The 19,578-nt window shown below is 43.1% G+C and overlaps 1 protein-coding gene across 1 annotated transcript in view; it reads left to right on the forward strand.

The window, feature by feature from the left end:
• DGKI (diacylglycerol kinase iota) overlaps window positions 1-19,578 on the forward strand; it is a 258,213-nt gene that overhangs the window by 230,897 nt on the left and 7,738 nt on the right. Inside the window, exons 27-29 of the mRNA XM_027101799.1 lie at window positions 991-1,111; window positions 14,729-14,765; window positions 16,425-16,524. Coding sequence (XP_026957600.1) covers window positions 991-1,111; window positions 14,729-14,765; window positions 16,425-16,524 — 258 coding nt within the window. The remainder of the gene's footprint in view (window positions 1-990; window positions 1,112-14,728; window positions 14,766-16,424; window positions 16,525-19,578) is intronic.

Below are 19,578 nucleotides of genomic sequence, written 5' to 3' on the forward strand. Positions count from 1 at the left end.
CTCTTCAACCTTGTGAGTTGTTTGATTTTTTATAATGTGACATCTAACTTCTTGGTGGAAGACACATTCCTTTTGCTTATATCCTGCCGAGTTATCTGATTCTTATTTATCCTAAAACTATCTTTTAGAAGCTCCAGAAAGGCTCTTCTTGTTCTGATATACTGCAGTGTAGAGAACGGAGATCCAGTTACACTTTCTATAATGTTCAGTATTTCACAAACTTAGACTGTGTCCCCATTTAGCCACCTAATTCCCAGGCTGCAGTATCTGATTTCTCCAGGCTGTTCTCATGTTTGAAGTCTTTTAGGTTTCTACTACTACATTCTCTGAACCCTTCTGGTTCTTATCCCACGGATCATCTCAAGCCTTGTTGGGTATACGTTGGGCAGAAGGCATGCAGGCTCGGCCGCAGATCTGGATGAAGGAAGGAGACATACATGGGTGTGCCTGTGTCTGCCGTGTGCATATGTGTTGTGAGCGCATGCAGGAAGATGGGAAGCAGCTTCTGTACTCGGTAGCTAGGCTCATGAGAGATTGGAGAAAAAACTAAAGGACGGGGAAGGAGCTTAGCTACCAGACATCAAGCTATTCCTGCCTATAGACTTAATTGTTCTTTCAGTCAAGAGAACGCTGAGCTAGCATAGGGAATCTTTTATTCTTCTCTCCACCCTTTACTCCCTTGAGACAGAGACCAGCGCCCAGAAAAGTTAAAGACAAAAAACAGAAAAGGAACAAGTAATTTAGCATGTTTCCATTTCCTTAGGCTGTTCAGTACCCACATACCCTCTCTGGAGTTAGCTGAGACACTGGCCATCTATTTGAGTGATAACACAACCCAGGAATGGTTACTTCATCTCTTTGACTTTTCTCTGTGTCCTCTGAGGATGGAGACATTTGTGGTTTGTTACATTAGTTTTATTTTATCACCGGTTAGCTGTTTCCCTTGTTCTGGACTGTGCCTGAGCTGCTTTTCCTATGTCTCTTTTTCAGCTAATAGAAAGCTATAAAAATGGAGGCAGCCTGCTAATTCAGGGACCAGACCACTGTTCACTCCTTCACTACGCAGCTAAAACCGGCAACGGGGAGATTGTGAAATATATCCTTGACCACGGTGAGTAGGCACAGCAAACCAAGAATCATTTATCTATGAAACAGACTGAGTTTTCTAAGTTGACTTTCATCCAGGCTGTCCTCAGAATGGTAGAAATATTCTCCAACTTTAGCTGACTCTCCTTGCTTATTTGAGGGAGCTGGGATTCCAGATCCCTTACACGTGTAGGTCACCTTAACCAAGCCATTAACAGAAATAATTTTCATATCAAGGCCTTTGCAGGGTATCTGGGGGCTGATTAATTAAAAACTAGAAGACAAACCACATGTGGCCTCGGCATAGCGTGCTTTACTGTTTGGGGAAGAGCTTTCATGTTTTGGGAAGCTAACTAGTTGGGAGCAGGTACCTAATCCATATTTATAGCTGATCATTCTGAGAAGTAATGAGCATATTTTTTTCCCATCTTTCTAGTCCCCACCCCCCCCTTTTTTTTTTTCTGTTTGAGTCTCATTCATCTTTTCAACTCAAGTCACACTTTATTCTCTTTGAAAACATCTGGTACTCTCGTGTCCTCTGTGGCCGGCCATGTTCACCTCCTGGACGGTGTCCTAACTGGGTGTGTGATTTGGTGTTATAGATTAGGTACTTTAGCATGACCTCTGATAGTCCTTCAGAGGCACAAACACATGAGAGGAATATCAAATGTTGACCATACTTTCAGCTTCCCACGTTTATAGTGTTTCTAGGACAGAAAAATAGGAAAGAAGGGGAAGCATTTCCCTGGCGTGGCTGTTTCTGAGGGGTCTCTAGCTCTGCTAGATACAGGTACACAGAGATCCTGTAAGATTTTCTGTGAGCCCCAGCACTGAGCCTGTGGCCTACCCTCACTGTATCATATTTAGGTTGTAAACAGTAAGCATATTCACATTCACATTCCCTTTTTTTAAATTGAGGTATAGTTGATTTACAATGTGTTAGTTTCAGGTGTACAGCAAAGTGATTCATTTATACATATAAACACATATCTAGTCTTTTTCAGATTCTTTTCTGTTATAGGTTATTACAAGATAGAGTATAGTTCCCTGTGCTATACAGCAGGTCCTTATGGTTTATCTATTTTATATACAGTAGTGTATATCTGTTAATCCCAAACTCCCAATGGATCCCTCCCCTGCCCTTCCCCCTTTGGTAACCATAAGTTTGTTTTCTATGTCTGATTCACATTCCTTTTTATTCCTCTTTTTATGCAATTCAGCAAACATGTCTTATTCCATTCATTCATTCATTCATCAAATATTTGTGGAGTACTTCACAGGAACTACCTGTTATAGACCAGCACACACACAAAAACAAACTACAGTCATTGTTATCAAGCAGTTGCAGGCTAAAAAAATATATAAACATATGCATCATAAAATTTAAGGCAGTTGTATGTAGATGCCTTAAGTCCTATTGTAAAGCCACAAATAGATAACATAGCTACCACTTCTCAAGCACGGGTTATAGGCCATGTGCTTATACTGAGCACATCCTATCATTTAATCTTTACGAGGACCTTGTAAGGTAAGTATTAGACTGTCAGTCACATTAGACTCACCTTGCTTTGTCTTCAGTACCTTCTCACCACGGAGCGTTTGCTTGAACCCTTGGCCTGAATTACGGTGGAAAGAGTGGTTTAGGAAGAGGAAAAGGGAGTTAAAGTAGGACGGTCGTCCTTAGAGGCTTTCTTTCCCCCTGGAAGGCTAGGTTGGAGAATCCCAAGCCTGTCTGCCCGGGAAAGCCTAGATGTATTTCCGGTGCTGCGTCTGGGGTGTGCACATTCTGCCTCCTCCTCACCTGACCATTCTGCCCCCGGCAGTTAAAGCATTCCTCTCTGGGCAAGACTTGCGAAAGCATTGGTGGCGTCAATTCTGCTTGCCTCTCCCACCCCCGCCCCCCGCCCCCAACAACACACATCATAGGTGTTTCCTCTTCCTTATAGTGAATCTTCCAAAAGCTTGTGACAGGCAGAACCAAATATTAGAACCCAGCCCCACAGACAGTGCATAAAGGTCACAAAGCTTCCATGGTTATTCTTCTCTTAATAGAAAAGATCTCAGGATGTCCACTGTACAAAGTTCAGGTGAACTTTAGATATATGCTGTCACTTTGTTTGCCTCTAGCTCAGGTGCAAGTACTGCTGGTCGTCTTGATCATTCTCCATCCCTCCCTCCGAGTTTGCCCTTTACCCGATGAGATTGTTTGCCCGCATACCCACATACCACTCTAGAGTTAGGTGAGACACTGGCTGTCTATTTGAGGGATGAGGCAACTTAGGAATGCTCTCTCCTCCCCTCTCTACCTCTCCCGAAGAACAAGCATTCCCTTCTCTGGTTCTGCGATCCGCTCTGCATCAGTGATCTGCTGGTATCTCACTTGGTCTTAACTATGAGGCTGCAGGGAGCTGCCGTTTTGACTGAGTCTGTGTTTAAGATGGACTCTCACATGTTCGGGGCTCTCCGCTGAGACGGCTGGGACACCTGAGCCTTTCTACACCTGGACCTTCATCCCAGGCTTCTGCATAGCATGATGGTCCTCGGGTTCCTGGAGGGTGAGGATGGAAGCTTCCAGACATTCTGAGGCCAGGCTGGGGAAGTCTGCCTCATCTCTGTGGCATTCTGCCAGCTAAAACAAGTCACAGAGCCAGCCCCAACTCAAGGGGTGGGGAAATAGACCCCTCTGCTTTATAATTAATGGCCGTAGTTAATCTACCCCGCTCCCTTACTCTGTCTTCTTCAGTTGAAAATGATGACCCTCCCTTCTCAAAATCCTGAACTACTGACTCACTTGGAATTCCCTGGAGCTCTGCTTTTATATTTTCCTTTGGTTCAGGGTCCTAAGCCAAGGCTGCAATATTTAGCAAATAAAAATACAACAATAACTTTTTTTTTAAGCATTAAGTATGTCCCATGCAATATCTGGGACACAATCACACTAAAAACAAAACCAAAAATCCTCTTCTCAGCTGGGTCTCCCCAGGGACTTGAATGATGAGGCCTGAGATGATATAGCTCTAACACCAAGGATTTTCACCCCCCCCCCCAACTTCTCTTTCTACTCCCTTAAGACGGTCTTTAAAAGCCCCTGTAACTCAAGCTCATAAGACTTGGAGTTTCTAACCTCAGCCATAGATCAGTCCACACGCACTCTTTCTGGCATGAAATGCAGCTGGCAAATCTCTTAGTGCTCTGATCAAAGCCTGACATTCCAATACTAAACTAGTTTCTTTTTGATCCCAGGTGTCTTTTGCAAAGAGTGAATAATGTGATACAGCTCTCTGCGTCAAAACTGAAGGACACAAGGAATTTGTTAGGAACTTGGGGTAGGGGGAAGCTTAGTTTTCTAATTTTGGGGGTTAGCTTTTGTAAATTAGGTGGTTTAATATTTATACTAATGAGAAAACACTTGAGATTTTTGTAATCACCTCAACGTCACTCACAGGCAAACAGTTCTCATGGTCACTGCGTCTGCCTCACCAGGGTCTCCAGTTGGCCAGTAGATACATGGCGGGAAAGACTGGAGACCATGAAGCAAAATCCATCTCTTCTGTTTGAAAATAAAGTCTTACTATGACCTACATCCCAAGGATCACTGTATATTGATGGGTGGCAATTTTTAACCTCTTAGTACTGCAGTCAAATAATAGAAACTGAATTGCAGTTGATTTTTACTAAAAGTAGTATTTATCAACCTGATAGGCATGGTCAATTTCATTCTAACATCAACCTCATTATCTCTAGTTATTCAGGAACACGGATGTAAAATCTTTTGACGTTGTCAGCCTAATTCTCCATGTTCCTTAAGAGCTAAGCACTTTGGCTCAACCATTTCTGTTGTCATTTGTTTTAATATCTTTAGTTGCTGATAGAATTTTATAAACCTGTGCATTTAGAATTGGAAACTATCTTTGCAGAACTATTCATCTCATTTCAATTACAGAAACTCTTTTAAGTTATCGTGTTCTTGAAGTCGGGGACAGGAACACAGAAAACATGACCCTTTCTCTGTAATCATCTTCTTAATGTGATCTCTGCTCAGCGAATAGTCTTGCCTAATTTAATAATGATGATGACTCTGAAATTCCCCTGATCTGATGGAAAATATCCTTTGCGAAGATGCCTCTGTGAGGCTGGGATTCGGGGATTTCTACCAGACTGGCATCGTTGTTTGTAAATTAGCATTAGGTTTGCAGAGTGGGTGGGTCTGATCAGTTTGCATTCATGTAAATAAAAAAATAAATGAATACAAATTTTCCACTGTGCCAAAGGTCAAGAGATGCCCCTCCTAATAATCTCAGTTGCTGCAAACCTCTTGAAGTTTTAGTTTTGAAAATTTTATGTCTTCATATTATATAAATCCTAAAAACAGTTCAAAGACCTGCCTGTAAAGATGCCTGTAACGACAAGGGTCCTGAGAAATCAGTGGGCCTTTTTCAAGGCTCATGACTGATACGGCTTGTTTGCTTTCTGCATCCGTACTCCAGGGAGCCCCTCTCTCCCCTCTGCTTTGCCCTCTTCTCTACCGTTTATTGACGCTGAGCAGTGGGGTCCGCAATCAGGAGCACGCCGCCCTCTGAACGGGAGTCGTGAGAGATTAGTCATTCTCCCAGACACCGCATTCAGCAACCAAGTTCTCTTCTCAGAGCTCTTTTAAATCCAGGCTGAGGGGCTGGGGGGCACGGGACCTGTGGTTATTTCTGAAAAGCCACAGGAGGCTTGAATTTTTCTCTTCCCGCATCTTCTTTGGGACTTCTTCTCTCAAATACACGACACGCTGCTTTCCTTTATGAAAAACTGGAATTTGGGCATTGGGAGGGTTGAAAAGAGAACGGAGGAGGGAGCGAGCTTAAGAATTCCACAGGGACAGGGTGGAGAGAGGAGGATGTGGAGGGATTCCAGCTGAGAGACCCCCGCCCACCCCCGGCGGCGCCAGCTTTTCAACTCCTTTCAGCCATACTTCTGCCCACTCCCTCCTCCCCAGTGTTAGCCCTTCGAGAGACTTTTATGGTGTTTTAGTCTTTTACCCCAGCCCCCCACCCCGGCACATTTTGCTCTTTTGTTTTTATTCTCCCAGCTCCCACCCCTCTGCCCCCTACTGTGTTTCCTGATAGAAATCTCACTCATGCATTTCCTTTCTGATTTCAATGGCTTATTTTGTCTTCCCTCTTTTTCTGCCTTCAGTCTTTCTTTTCTTTTTTTCACCCCCCCCCTTTTTCTGCCTCTGGTCCCCGAGAGAAACGACCACCATCCTGCTGGGACAGGATGATGGTGCTGTTAAGAGTTCCCAGTGCCAGCTCTCCCCACATCTGTGCAGCTTTTGTCCTGGGGCAGAGGAGGATTTGGAATGGTCTGCTGGCAGCGTCAGGGAGACTAATGGGAAATGAGGTCCGGGGAGAGAGAGAGAGAGAGAGAGAGAGAGAGAGAGAGGCCACGGGGAGTTGGTAGGAATAGCAAAGGGGATTTGGATGCCTCGGTGTGGGAAGCAAATTAAAGGATGCATGTGACAAAAGACACATCATATATAATACAAGTGCAGGATCGATGATAAAATTGCATCAGTTCAGTGGAAGAACCTATGGGATGAGCACTGACTGGGCAGCAAACCTGAAATCTGGAAGGTCTGACTACTTACCATGCTGCTCACTTTTTCATGTTGGGAGGTTTGTGAAGTTTTGCTTCTCTTCGAAGCAAGAAAAGCTTCCCTGGCCTTCAGCAGGGAATACTGATGTGTATTCCCCACAATGTATTTTTCTTTCCCTTATTTTTCAGACCATTTCTCATATAGCATAGCCTTTTTTTTGAATCCATGTTCCACTTATGGATGTCTTTCTGAGAAAAAATATATTGGCCAGGGTCCAAGTGGATTTTTAAATGTTTCATTCATTCAAAAATTCTGTCCCATGCACTTTTTTTTTTTATTTATTTTTGGCTGCATTGGGTCTTCGTTGCTGCGCGCGGGCTTTCTCTAGTTGTGGAGAATGGTGGCTACTCTTTGCTGCGGTGCGCGGGCTTCTCGTTGCGGTGGCTTCTCTTGTTGCGGAGCACGGGTTCTAGGCACGCGGGCTTCAGTAGTTGTGGCTCACGGGCTCTAGAGCACAGGCTCAGGAGTTGTGGCGCACGGGCTTAGCTGCTCCGCGGCATGTGGGATCTTCCCAGACCAGGGATCGAACCTGTGTCCCCTGCATTGGCAGGCAGATTCTTATCCATTGCGCCACCAGGGAAGCCCAGTCCCATGCACTTTTGAAGAAAAATGTTATAGTAATAATCACTGCTGATCTTTACTGTTCTGAATGCTTTACATGTATTCATACATTTAATTCTTCCAACAGTCCTACAAGGTAAGTTCTCTTATCTCTATTTGACAGGTGGTAAAAACTGAAGGGTAGTAAAGTTAGGTGACTTGCCAAAATGCATCCATAATATGAGATTGGCTTCTGCCTTCCATATTCCTAAAACCCAGCAAGGGCAATGAAACATGGATAAACCACCACAGCACGGGGTGGTGTGAAATGAGTATCATATGCAGCGTTCTAGTGACAACTGGTACAGGGCTGCAGAAGGGCAGTGATCATCTTATGAAAATTTCATGGAGAAATTTGTACCCACATCCCTTCAGTGGAGATTCAACAGTCATCTTCCGGTGCAGGTTAGCTACGGAATGGAGTGTGGATATATTAGTAAATCCTGGGAGGGACAGAGAGCCAAGAGTTCCCTTTATATTCAGGGAACAATCAGGAATTCTCTGCTGACAACTTAATGGCATTCCTTCAAACTCCTTAGGGGAAATGCATGGTATCCACAATCAGGATATATGTATTCATGAAATACAAAGTAAGCCCAAACCCAAATGTTCCCCATTGGTATATATTGAAGGACTTCCATCATCTTTATGTTTTCTCTTTCTCCTGTTCTCTCCCTTAAGAGTGAGACTAAAGTTAACGTTTCCAAAAACCATAGTTGCTATTTTTTCACATGTATTTTTCTTTCAAGGGAAAATTTTTATGGTCTTTGTTGATTGTTTTTATTTCTCTGGCTACACCTCCACCTCCAAATCTTACACCAATGCTACTAACCCACACAGTGCACTATTAGACAGCATGCTGTACTAGTAGGAAGAGCTCCCTGTAGGTCACTGAAGACGCAAATAGGGAGGGAAAGCACAGCTTTGTCTCCGGCTCCACCTGGCAGTCACTCCTCCTCTCCTTTTCTCTCCTGCAGCCCCTTCTTGCTATCAGTTAATTAAGTCCATCTTTCCAGAGCTGTTCCTGAAACCTTTAACTGAAGTTTCTTTGGATATTAAGAGCAAAAGGATCTTGTTTTAGTATCAGCAGCTCTTTTTCTCATCTCTGTCAGCTGCAGAGGATTAAAGGGGGAGGGGGAGACAATAAACAGCTCCAGGCGTGCCTGACTCGCAGATTAGATGACCAGCTCTGGAATCCTTCTGGGTTGGCTTCATTTATAGCGATTCTTGTCAGGAAGTTGAGGAACAAGCTTCTTTCTCTTCCTTGTCCCACTTCCAGTGTCAGATCCTTGCCATGTTAGCACAGATTAAACTGCCTCAGCATCCTCTCACTGCATGGAGGCGTGGACCCCAGAGTCCATGGACCCACTGCGGGTGCAGCTCTGAGAACACCAAGTGACAGTGCTGAGGAAAGGAGGACCTGAGACAAGGCCCCTGTTGCCTAAAAATTTGTGCAGTTGTTACCAAACACACGTTCGTGTGTGCCCGACGCACAGTGAGGCCAAACAAACCGAAACACTGGAGTTTGGAGCAGAGAAAGGCTTATTGCAGGGCCAAGCAAGGAGGACAGGTGGCTCGTGCCCCAGAACCCTGGACTCGTCAAAGGGTTTCAGCAAAGTATTTTTAAAGGCGAGGCGGGGGAGGGGCATTCCAGGGTATGTGATCAGCTTATGCACAATTCTGATTGGTTGATGGTGAGGTAACAGGGCAGTGTCCCAGGGGTTAACGTTATCAATCCTTAGGTGCCGGTAGGTCTGGGGGCTCATGATCAACAAGTAGTTAACTGTTTCTATTTGGTGGTGGTTTTAGCGTGTGTAAAACAACTCAGGAAGTGTGCATCAGATACTATTGTCTAGGTACTCCAGAGAGGAGTTACAGCAGAGGACATGAGAGGAGGGATCTGTCCCGGGAAGGTCCTGCTCAGTTACACAATTATCAGTAACAATGGGAACAGACACTGGTGAGGCCGGGCTGCTCGTGTTCATAGAATTCCTTTCAAAATGAGTGGCTTTGCTGAAGGAGCTTTCTAAAAGGACCACTGGGCACTGTAAGCCTTCTTGCTCCTGACCTTGTGGAGGATGCCTCATCAGCCATTGAACAGGCCTGGAGGACTGGTTCTCAGGACACAGAATTGGAGTCAATACTTACGTCAAATGTAAGTGGGAGCCAAGGCACCCTTTTATATCTCCTTCCCTCATTGATATTCCAGTATCTTGACTTAGTGTAACCTGCTGTGTTATGTCAGAGTAGGACACTTAATTATACCTAAACTTTAGGCATTTCATGTAGTGTCCCAGCTGCTGTTTTAAGCACATTCTTTTGTATTAACTTATGAAAGCTCATAACAAACCTGCGAGATAAATATTATTATTAATCCCGATTTACATGTGTGACAATCAAGGGGCTGAGAAATGAAATGAACTTGCCCAAGATCTAGTGAGTGGAAGATACAGCTGGGATTTGAAACCAAGGAGGTTCAGCTCCAGAACCCTCCCTCTTAATCACTGTGCTGGACTGCTGGGCCCTTCAGGGGGTACAGGGCGGGGAGGGGGTGGACTATCATTCACGTTTCCTTAGAATCACAGGACTGAGGAACAAAAATGAATGAACTGAATCCTCGTCCAACCTGTAAAATAGGGAACACGCTAGAAGGATATGAAAAAGAATCCAAGTGTTCTTACATTTAAAAGATGGAGAATAATTTATTTAAGGAGATGAGGCATACATTTGAAAAGCAAACACATAGTACAAGGGTAGACTCCAATAAGTATTATGGGAGTTCTTCTGTTGATTGATTCCTTCTGTCAAAGAGAAGACAGGTCGATTCCATCTGTTAAAGGTGGCCTTTTCAGAGGACCTTTTCACAGACTGGTCTTTAAAGAATGTGTAAGATTTAGGTGTGTGGGTAGAAAATCCCTCTCTGGGTAGCAGGATTGGAGAGAGCAAGCTCTCACAGCTGGGAGAGCCTGAGGAATACTTGGGTGATCGTGCAGCTACCAGTTTAGCTTATGCAAAAAAAATGGAGCCTTGAGAACAAATTGAGGAAGGGTAGTTCCAAGTGAAAGACTGTGAACGTCAATGTTGAAATACCTGGGGTGACACAGGACGTATGATGAATTTAAAACCTGGAAATCTGGATGTTGCAAGATCTTTTTTATGTTTTCTTAGTAACAGTCCTGCATGCTAATATGTTCCTGACAGAGACCTTTTAGGAAGCTTATTTGTCAAATAGGACACGTAGGAGCAACAAATAGGACAGACAGTGCAAGAGAAGATTCACCCAGCCTTGATGACCAGTAGATGGGAAAGAGAGGAGGTACAGTTGGCGATTTAGCTCCTGGATGACCAGGAGGACTGTGAAAGTCCCCTTTCTCCTTGACCCAATGACATTTTTTTTTAATTGAAATATAGTTGATTTACAATATTGTGTTAGTTTTAGGTATACAGCACAGTGATTCAGATATATATCTATATATCTCTCTATATATGTTCTTTTTCAATATTACAAAATATTGAGTAGAGTTCCTTGTGCTATACAGTAGGTCCTTGTTTGTTATCTCTTTTATATATAGTAGTATATATATGTTAATACCAAACTCCTAATTTATCCCTCCCTGCCCCCTTTCCCCTTTGGTAACCGTAAGTTTGTTTTCTACGGCTGTGGGTCTATTTCTGTTCTGTAAATAAGTTCATTTGTATCTTTTTTTTTTTTAGATTCCATGTATAAGCAATATCATATGATGTTTGTCTTTCTCTGCCTGACTTACTTCACTTAGTATAATCATCTCTACGTCCATTCATGTTGCTGCAAATGACATTTCATTCTTTTTTTTGATGTTCAGTACACAGAACATTTTCTTTTTTCTCTTTATTTTTTATTAAAATTTAGTTGATTTACAACTTTGTGCTAGTTTCAGGTGTACAGCAAAGTGATTCAGTTATATATATATATATATATGTATATTCTTTTTCAGATTCTTTTTCCATATAGGTTATTACAAAATACTGAGTGTAGTTCCCTGTGCTATACAGTAGGTCCTTGCTGTTTACCTGTTTTATATACAGCAGCATGTATAGGTTACTCCCAAATTCCTAATTTATCCCTCCCACCCCGTTCCCCTTTGGTAACCATAAGCTTGTTTTCTATATCTCTGAGTCTGTTTCTGTTTTATAAATAAGTTCATTTGTATCTTTTTTTTTAGATTACACATATAAGTGATATCATATGGTATTTGTCTTTCTCTGTCTGACTTCACTTAATCGCTAAGTCCATCTATGTTGCTGCCAATGGCATTATTTCATCCTTTTGTATGGCTGAGTAGCATACCATTGTATATATGTACCATATCTTCTTTATCCATTCATCTCTCGATGGACATTTAGAATGCTTCCATGTCTTGGTTATTGTAAATAGTACAATACTGGGGTGCATGTATTTTTTCAAACTACGGTTTTCTCTGGATACATGCCCAGGAGTGGGGTTGCAGGATCACATGGTAGCTCTATTTTTAGTTTTTTAAGGAACCTCCAAAAAAAAAAAAAAAAAAAAAAACCCCAAGACTCCCCTGGTGGGGTGCAGTGGTTGGGAGTCCACCTGCCGATGCAGGGGACATGGGTTTGTGCCCTGGTCCGGGAAGATCCCACATGCCGTGGAGCGGCTGGGCCTGTGAGCCATGGCCGCTAAGCCTGTGCGTCCGGAGCCTGTGCTCTGCAACGGGAGAGGCCACAGCAGTGAGAGGCCCGCATACCGCAAAAAAAAAAAAAAAAAGGAACCTCCATACTGTTCTCCACAGTGGCTGTACCAATTTACATTCCCACTAACAGTGCAAGAGGGTTCCTTTTACTCCACACCCTCTTCAGCATTTGTTATTTGTAGACTTTTTAATGATGGCCATTCTGACCAGTGTGAGGTGATACCTCACTGTAGTTTTTTTTTTTTTTTTGCGGTACGCGGGCCTCTCACTGTTGTGACCTCTCCAGTTGTGGAGCACAGGGTCCAGACGTGCAGGCTCAGCGGCCATGGCTCACGGGCCCAGCCACTCCGCAGCATGTGGGATCTTCCTGGACCGGGGCACGAACCCGTGTCCCCTGCATCGGCAGGCGGACTCTCAACCACTGAGCCACCAGGGAAGCCCCTCACTGTAGTTTTGACTTGCACTTTTCTAATAATTAGCGATGTTGAACATTTTTTCATGTGCTTGTTGGCCATTTGTTGTCTTTGGAGAAATGTTTGTTTATATCTTCTGCCAATTTTTTGATTGGATTGTTTTTTGATATTGAGCTGTATGAGTTATTTGTATATTTTGGAAATTAATCCCCTGTCGGTCTCATTGTTTGCAAATATTTTCTCCCATTCTGGAGGTTGTCTTTTCATTTTGTTTATGGTTTCCTTTGCTGTGCAAAAGCTTTTAAGTTTAATTAGGGCCCATTTGTTTTTGTTTTTATTTCCATTACTCTAGGAGACAGATCCAAAAAGATATTGCTGTAATTTATGTCAAAGAGTGTTCTGCCTATGTTTCCCTTTAGGAGTTTTATAGTATCTTTTCTTACATTTAGGTCTTTGATCCATTTTGAGTTTATTTTTGTATATGGTATTAGAGAATGTTCTAATTTCAAGCTTTTACATGTAGCTGTCCAGTTTTCCCAGCACCTCTTATTGAAGAGATTCTTTTCTCCATTGTATATTCTTGCCTCCTTTGTCATAGATTAATTGACCATAGGTGCATGGGTTTATTTCTGGGCTTTCTATCCTGTGCCACTGAACTATATGTCTGTTTTTGTGCCAGTACTAAACTGTTTTGATTACTGTAGCTTGGTAGTATAGTGTGAAGTCAGGAAGCCTGATTCCTCCAGCTCTGTTCTTCTTTCTCAAAATTGCTTTGGCTATTCGGAGTCTTTTTTATTTCCATACAAACTGTAAAATGTTTGTTCTAGTGCTGTGAAAAATGCCATTGGTAATTTCATAGGGATTGCATTGATTCTGTAGATTGCCTTGGGTAGTATAGTCATTTAACAATATTGATTCTTCCAATCCAAGAACATGGTGTATCTTTCCATCTGTTCATGTCATCTTCAGTTTCTCTCATCAGTGTCTGACCACTGACTTTCATAGTTAGGGAAGATGATGTTAGGACTGACTTTCTTCTAATTATGTAGTAAGTAAGTAGTTACATAAATAAATGCTCAATGATAATGATATCTGCCCATATGGAGAGCAAATCACCAGGATCGTACTTCTAAAGTTTACAGTGCTCAATACCTAGAGCTGTGTTTGACCCTTCCAAACACATTTATTCATTAATTCAACCAAACATTTAAGCCTCTGCTTGGCACCAGGCTCCATGCCAGTCACCAAGGAAGGACACGGTGGACAAGACATTGGCCACAACTTCAAGGGGTTTTCCAGAGTCTAGTTTTGGAGAGAGACAAGTCAGCAGGTGATTTTAACATGGCTTGACAAGTGTCGTGAGTGGTTGGCAAGGTGATCACATATACCTACTTGTCAGGGATAGTCTCAGTTTGGATGATTAATTATCATTACCCCCACCCCCCACCATTTTAGGAAATGGGGTTAGTACGCAAAGGTAACACAAAGGAATGACATTTAATGCAGTATTAGGAGGGGGGAGATAGAGGGCTTTGTGGAGAAAATCCGTGTCAGCTGATACCTGCAGGTAAGGAATTGTGTGAAGGGTTGGGGGGAAAGGTGAACATTCCTAGCAGTGTTTGCAGGTTGAATGAATAAATTAGTGAACAAATGAGAAATTGTGAATGTGCAAGCACAGAACATTTCAATTCCTGATCAAGCATCTATAATCATTTGATGTTTATATATAGCATTTCTTCCAGATTTTGGAAGGGAAATCTCATGAAAAATAGAATTTTACCCCTTTTCTAAAATAAAGAGATTGGACTGGATAATATCTTGACTTAGTTTAATTTGCTGTGTTATGTCAGAGAAAGGGACACTTAATAATATGGTCTCATAGCTTTCATGCTATACTACATAAGATTACACCCCAAACCACCTGCTGCTGGAGAATGAAAAATGGTCTTTAAAGTCCATCTGATTCTCCCTTTCCCCCGCTAGGTAGCCACTTAATTATTTTTCATTTATTCTATTCTTCAACTTGTTTGAAGGCTTCTTGAAGGCAGAGGCCATATCATTATTTTTTATCTCCCATTCTGTACATATTGCCTGGTGATGACTGAGAGATTGATGAGGGGGAGGTAGAGGGATCCTTTCTCTTTTGAAAGGGAGGTGGTCTTATTATCCCTGTCACCAAATACTCTTTCTCATTCAGCTTCCCAAGGCATTTTAATTCTGTGACTATAATTTTTTGTTAATGGTTAGTTTTGAACTATTTTTGATGGACATCTTGCTTTCCTCTTCTTTAGGACCTTCTGAGTTATTGGATATGGCAGACAGCGAAACGTGAGTGTTGCCTTACATTATGTGGTCTAGATTATCTTCTTGAGAACATATCTAGGAAAAGAATGCAGCCTCTAGGGCATACAATTGATAATTGTAATGTCAGTGATAAAAAGTGTCTACTTTCAGTTGTATTTATAACTGTGCAGGGCTAATCTTCTAAATCAGAGAATACACAATAAAAATAGATGGTACCTGTCATGATGATTGCACATGTAGCTGTTGCTGGTCACCATTTAGAACCTCCTTCAAGTGAGGTACTTCTGCTTTGATGCACCTTGAACTACAGAGAAGTCTAAATTAATGCACTTACCTCTTAATTACCCATCACATTTACTCTTCCTCAAGTGAGGTTTATAAGAAAAGTAAGCCCTAATGCCCTAAGGCATCCTTTTTGTATAGTGAAACAATTTCTCTGTGCTGAGTCTAGATGGGACAAGTTATACAACCACTGGAGAACCAAGAACATAGTACCTCCAACCATTTCCATGTTTTGTGCTTCAGAAGAGAAACCCTGGTTGAGAAAGTCACCAGCTCTGTGGATGGTTGCCAGACTGATAATGTTTTCAACTTTCTCATTCCCAAGCGCCAAAATAGCTACTGTTCCCCAAACAGAAACAAGAAAAGCTAAGCATTTAACCCTGGAAGCCATGTTGAGCCTCTAAAGAACGCCAGTGAAATTGAAAAGGGATAAAGAGTGGGCAGGGTGGAGTGTGGGGAGGGGCTAAGGAGAGATGGAGGAGGACAAGTAGGAAGGATTTAAGCAGGATTTACTGACAAGGGAGAAACTGTCCCTTGCTACATAGAGTTTGTCCACGTACCGCAAATCCCATTGGCAAGGTTATCACTCACCCCAGTTTGCCTAAGGACTGCATTTGATTTTCCATAAACACTTTGGCATTAAGTGTCTTTTCAATTTCAGACTCAGAATGGGAATGTCCTCCTCCCTGTACTGCCTGTGGGGGGTGGGGGAAATAGCCACTTTGCCTTGACTGTTCCCCATACTGATGGCTGACCTGCTGCCCAGTGGGGCAGCTGTGGTTGCGGAACCCTCCCAGAGTCTTACCATCCCTCCCAGGTATCTTCTGTGGCTGTCCCCCTCCTGCCACCTGCCACTCACCAGGAATCAGCAGGTAGAGCAGAGTGGGTATCTCCTGGGTCTTTGAAGTTGGGTTCCCAGGAGATACTCCTCCCGGGGCCAGATGGTCTACCAAGCACTGTGCTGTGGTCCTCCATCGCTGCTCCTGTGCGTGCACCATCTAGGTGGCTCCTGCCCTGCCCACATGACTACACAGAGAGAGTGGCTCCACACTGTTCAGACACATCTACACCCATCAGTCTATTTCATAGGGCCATTGGGTATTACTTAAATCAGACAGTAGTTGCTTAAAACAAAATCACTCAGCCTACTTGACCAGCCAACACTGTTTGAAAAAGAGGCTGGAGTCAGATATGAGGGTTGGTGGATGACTAAGCCCCTCACCTACCTCCCCTGGCCATGCCCTGCAGCCGTGGTCTCACCCACAGATGATAGGGAAAGCGGCCGAGGGGCACAGAACATGAGCAGCAGGGGGAGGATGCTACGCTCACTTCCCTCCCTGCTGCCTCTACCCTACTCTCACTCCTGCCTCCAACCCTTTTCTCATTTCATCTTTGATTTAGGGGTGAGACCGCACTGCACAAGGCAGCTTGCCAGCGGAACCGGGCTGTGTGCCAGCTTCTGGTGGACGCAGGAGCATCTCTGAGAAAGACGGACTCCAAGGTAACTTGATGAGTGAGTGCAAGCATCCTCCCACGGGGCAAGATCTCTGGCACCATTGCCTTCACTTGTGCCCGTAGCAAAGGCATCCTTTCTGTACTTATGGAAGTGCCTGGGGCTTTGGAAAAAGGAGGGAAAAAATGAAGTGTTTCATTTAGAGAAACTGCAGTTTAAATGTATAAGCACAAAGGGAGGGTGTGTGCTTGCCGAAGGGACTTATAGACCTCTGAACGCGTTGACCTTTGGACTTTGGGCTTCTGCTGGCTGCCAGCAGCCAAGTGTGGAGAGGGTGAGGTGCAATGCACGAGAAGGGTAGGGACCAGGTGCAAAAGATATTGGCCTGGCTACCGAGAAGCCCCTTGGGAATTTCTCCTTCAGCTACTTAATCCAGAATAGCTTAAAACCCATGATTTATGTGGCCCCGTATATGGGTGCCAGAGTGATGACCAATCGCTCCCAGGATGGGAGATCAGGCTGCACCATGAATTGCTCCGGTTTACAGAGAGCATCCAAGGAAAGGGTCAAAGCTGCAGTAAAGGAGGGTTAGGGTGCTGTTGACCGAGAACTGCAGCCCATGGGAAAGAGGTGGGCAGAGAGAAGAGTTCATACAGAAGATCAACCCGAGAGAGGACTTCTCTGTGATGATCTGAGGTCATGATCATGGTCAGCTCTGAGGGTTTTAAAGCACCCTGGGTAGGCTCCAAGAAAGGACAAGCCACTTAACTGTAGAAGGTTACAGAGAAGAATTTTAATATATAGATGAGGATTTCATTAAGTGGGTACTAAATAACCTAAGTTTGGGGTCAGTGAATGTAGCCAAGAAACAGAGACAAATTACTTAGAAGCCTACTGATGACTTCAGCCCCATTAGATTCATTTAAGTGATGAGCCCCTACTTATATGCAGTCTTCACCCTGGGGTCTCCTCCAACTGCAGTGTACATTGTGACATGTGGACCTTTCTTTCCTTTCTGAGCCAGTTCTGAGCCAGGTGCATTGCTTGATTCTCCACTTTCCTTGCGACCCACCAGATCCTTGCTCTCTGACTGAGGTCCCTGGCTGCCTTAATTCTGATAGCACTAGGCTATCAGATTCATTAAGCTGGGTCCTGGTTTCTAGCTGGTCTGTTACCTAATTGGGTGTAGGATTCCAAATGGCAGATAATTATTCACTGTGATAGTCTTCCCAGATGATATTTGCACTTAGGTGCTTTGATGTGTAACCTGATTGAGAAACACAACCCATGGTAGGACCAGCTGAGGCCATGATCCGAGGTGGACTTGGCCTTCCTTGCTGGGGCCGCTCAGACACAGCAGGGCCATTGCCTGTTTACCACACAGAGACTGGCCTCAACTCAGGTGATAAAACAGAAGGGAGGAACAAGACGAAATACAGGGACGAATAAAAGACTGGCCAGGAAACCCGGCCCCAGAGCAGATGGCTCTTTTTTTTTTTTTTTTTGCGGTATGCGGGCCTCTCACTGTTGTGGCCTCTCCCATTGCGGGGCACAGGCTCCGCACGTGCAGGCTCAGCGGCCATGGCTCACGGGCCCAGCCGCTCCGCGGCATGTGGGATCTTCCCAGACCAGGGCACAAACCCGTCCCCTGCATCGGCAGGCGGACTCTCAACCAGGGAAGCCCAGATGGCTCTTTTTTAATCTAAGTTTCTGAATCAAATAAATGGGCTCAATGTTCCTTGAGATTCCTTTCTATGTTGTGTTACATATGTATGTGCTCTTTCCAAATGCAAAAAAATTTATTACTTTTATGATAAATATAGTGCATTCTCACATAGAAAACTCTAGCAATGCAAAAAAAAATTTTTTACGTAAAAATTACTAGAAATCCCACAATCTAGACCTATATACCATTAAAACTTTAATGATTTCTCCCCACACGTGGGTACGTCTACTTTTCTCATTTTCTTCAAGTAGGTAAAGTCATACTGTACATGCTATTGTATAAACTTTCACCCAACATTTTGTTTTATAGATCCTACCTCATGAAGTAAGAGCTTCATCCTTTTCAGGGATCCTATAATTTTTCCATTCCATAATTTTTTGCTAGGTGAAAGCTGAATATGATAATTATGACTGGTTCTTCTGGAAATTTTTGAAGAGAAGCAATATTTTGAGAATTTCTCTTAATAGGGAATGGCTCCTTAAAAATCAACTCAGAGGCCCACCCCAGTCCATCTCTCTGAATATTTGGAAATTGGGAATCCCAACCTCCTTAACATTGAAGACAAGATAATCTACAAATACTGTAACCAAGTTGAATAAAATTAATTATTATAGGAACTTGAAGCTATGGTTAAATATTAAATCCCAACTAAATAAGTAAAATTTTAGAGTCTAGAGCCATTGTTACTTCCCTTCTATCTTCTACTCCATATCCCCTTGTAGGCTACTAGGATCAGCCTTAATTGAGTTTGATACCACCCATTGCAATAGATGAGATGGAAGCTGAGAAGTGTTTGATAATTTTTGTAATGCTTGTGTGCATTTTTATACGTGGAGCTATTACTTTGGTGCAATGGTCATGCCTCTACCCTTTCCTTAGAACTCAGTAACATTTTGTACATATATACAATGGAATATTACTCAGCCATAAAAAATAACGAAATAATGCCATTCGCAGCAACATGGATGGACCTAGAGATTGTCCTACTGAGTGAAGTAAGTCAGACGCAGAAAGACAAATATCATATGATATCGTTTATATGTGGAATCTAACAACATGGTACAAATGAACCTATTTACAAAACAGAAATAGAGTCACAGTTGTAAAAAACAAACTTATGGTTACCAAGGAGAAAAGGGAGGGGTAAATTGGGAGATTACGATTGACATAGACACACTACTAGGTATAAAATAGATAACTAATCAGGACCTACTGTTTAGCACAGGGAATTCTACTCAGTACTCTGTAGTAACCTGTATGGGAACAGAATCTAAAACAGTGGATATATGTATACGTATAACCGATTCACTTTGCTGTACAGCAGAAACTAACACATTGTAAATCAACTATACTCCAATAAAAATTGATTTTAAAAA

The sequence above is a fragment of the Aethalodelphis obliquidens genome, unplaced genomic scaffold (assembly GCF_003676395.1).
Source record: "Aethalodelphis obliquidens isolate GAN/ISIS:26980383/991018 unplaced genomic scaffold, ASM367639v1 scaffold5, whole genome shotgun sequence".
NCBI lineage: Eukaryota > Metazoa > Chordata > Mammalia > Artiodactyla > Delphinidae > Aethalodelphis > Aethalodelphis obliquidens.